This window comes from Pygoscelis adeliae, unplaced genomic scaffold (genome assembly GCF_000699105.1).
Source record: "Pygoscelis adeliae isolate BGI_AS28 unplaced genomic scaffold, ASM69910v1 Scaffold537, whole genome shotgun sequence".
In the NCBI taxonomy this organism is placed as follows: Eukaryota; Metazoa; Chordata; class Aves; order Sphenisciformes; family Spheniscidae; genus Pygoscelis; species Pygoscelis adeliae.
This window is the reverse complement of record NW_008825213.1, coordinates 6,830-7,238: the sequence shown is the minus strand read 5'-3', so window position 1 is coordinate 7,238 and position 409 is coordinate 6,830. Positions and strand designations below refer to the sequence as shown.

The following is a 409-nucleotide window of genomic DNA, read 5'->3' as shown; positions in this document are numbered from 1 at the left end:
CGGGCTGGGCCAAGCGCGGCCGCGGCGCGGAGAGGATGCTCACCATCCGCTCCTGCATGCAGCCGGCCCCCCCGCCTACGCCCCCAGTGAAGGTGGCTCGTCCCATCTCTCCCTGTAGTCTATCAACCGGGCTATGCAGAAGCCGTATGAGGAGTACAGCATCGGGGTGCTGGACATCTACGGCTTCGAAATATTCCAGGTACGTGGTGCTTTGCTGTAGGAGCCCAGCTGGGGAATGTCCTTCCCTGCTCCCGCAGCAAGGAGAGCGGCTGTTAGCTGTCAACGGCCCCAAGAAGGGTCCCTGGAGCAGCGCCCAAAGGCTCTGCTGTTTGGGGTCCCCCCCAGTGCGGTGAGAGGAGCAGAAGCCAACACAGCCCCATCTTCCCTTTCATCTTTTGTCCTTTTGCAA

The 409-nt window shown here is 61.9% G+C and overlaps 1 protein-coding gene across 1 annotated transcript in view; it reads left to right on the top strand.

Annotated features, from left to right (window-relative positions):
- LOC103921157 (unconventional myosin-If-like) overlaps positions 1-409 on the top strand; it is a 13,236-nt gene that overhangs the window by 6,922 nt on the left and 5,905 nt on the right. The window contains 1 exon segment of the mRNA XM_009329074.1: positions 119-203. Within this exon segment, the coding sequence (XP_009327349.1) occupies positions 119-203 (85 nt within the window).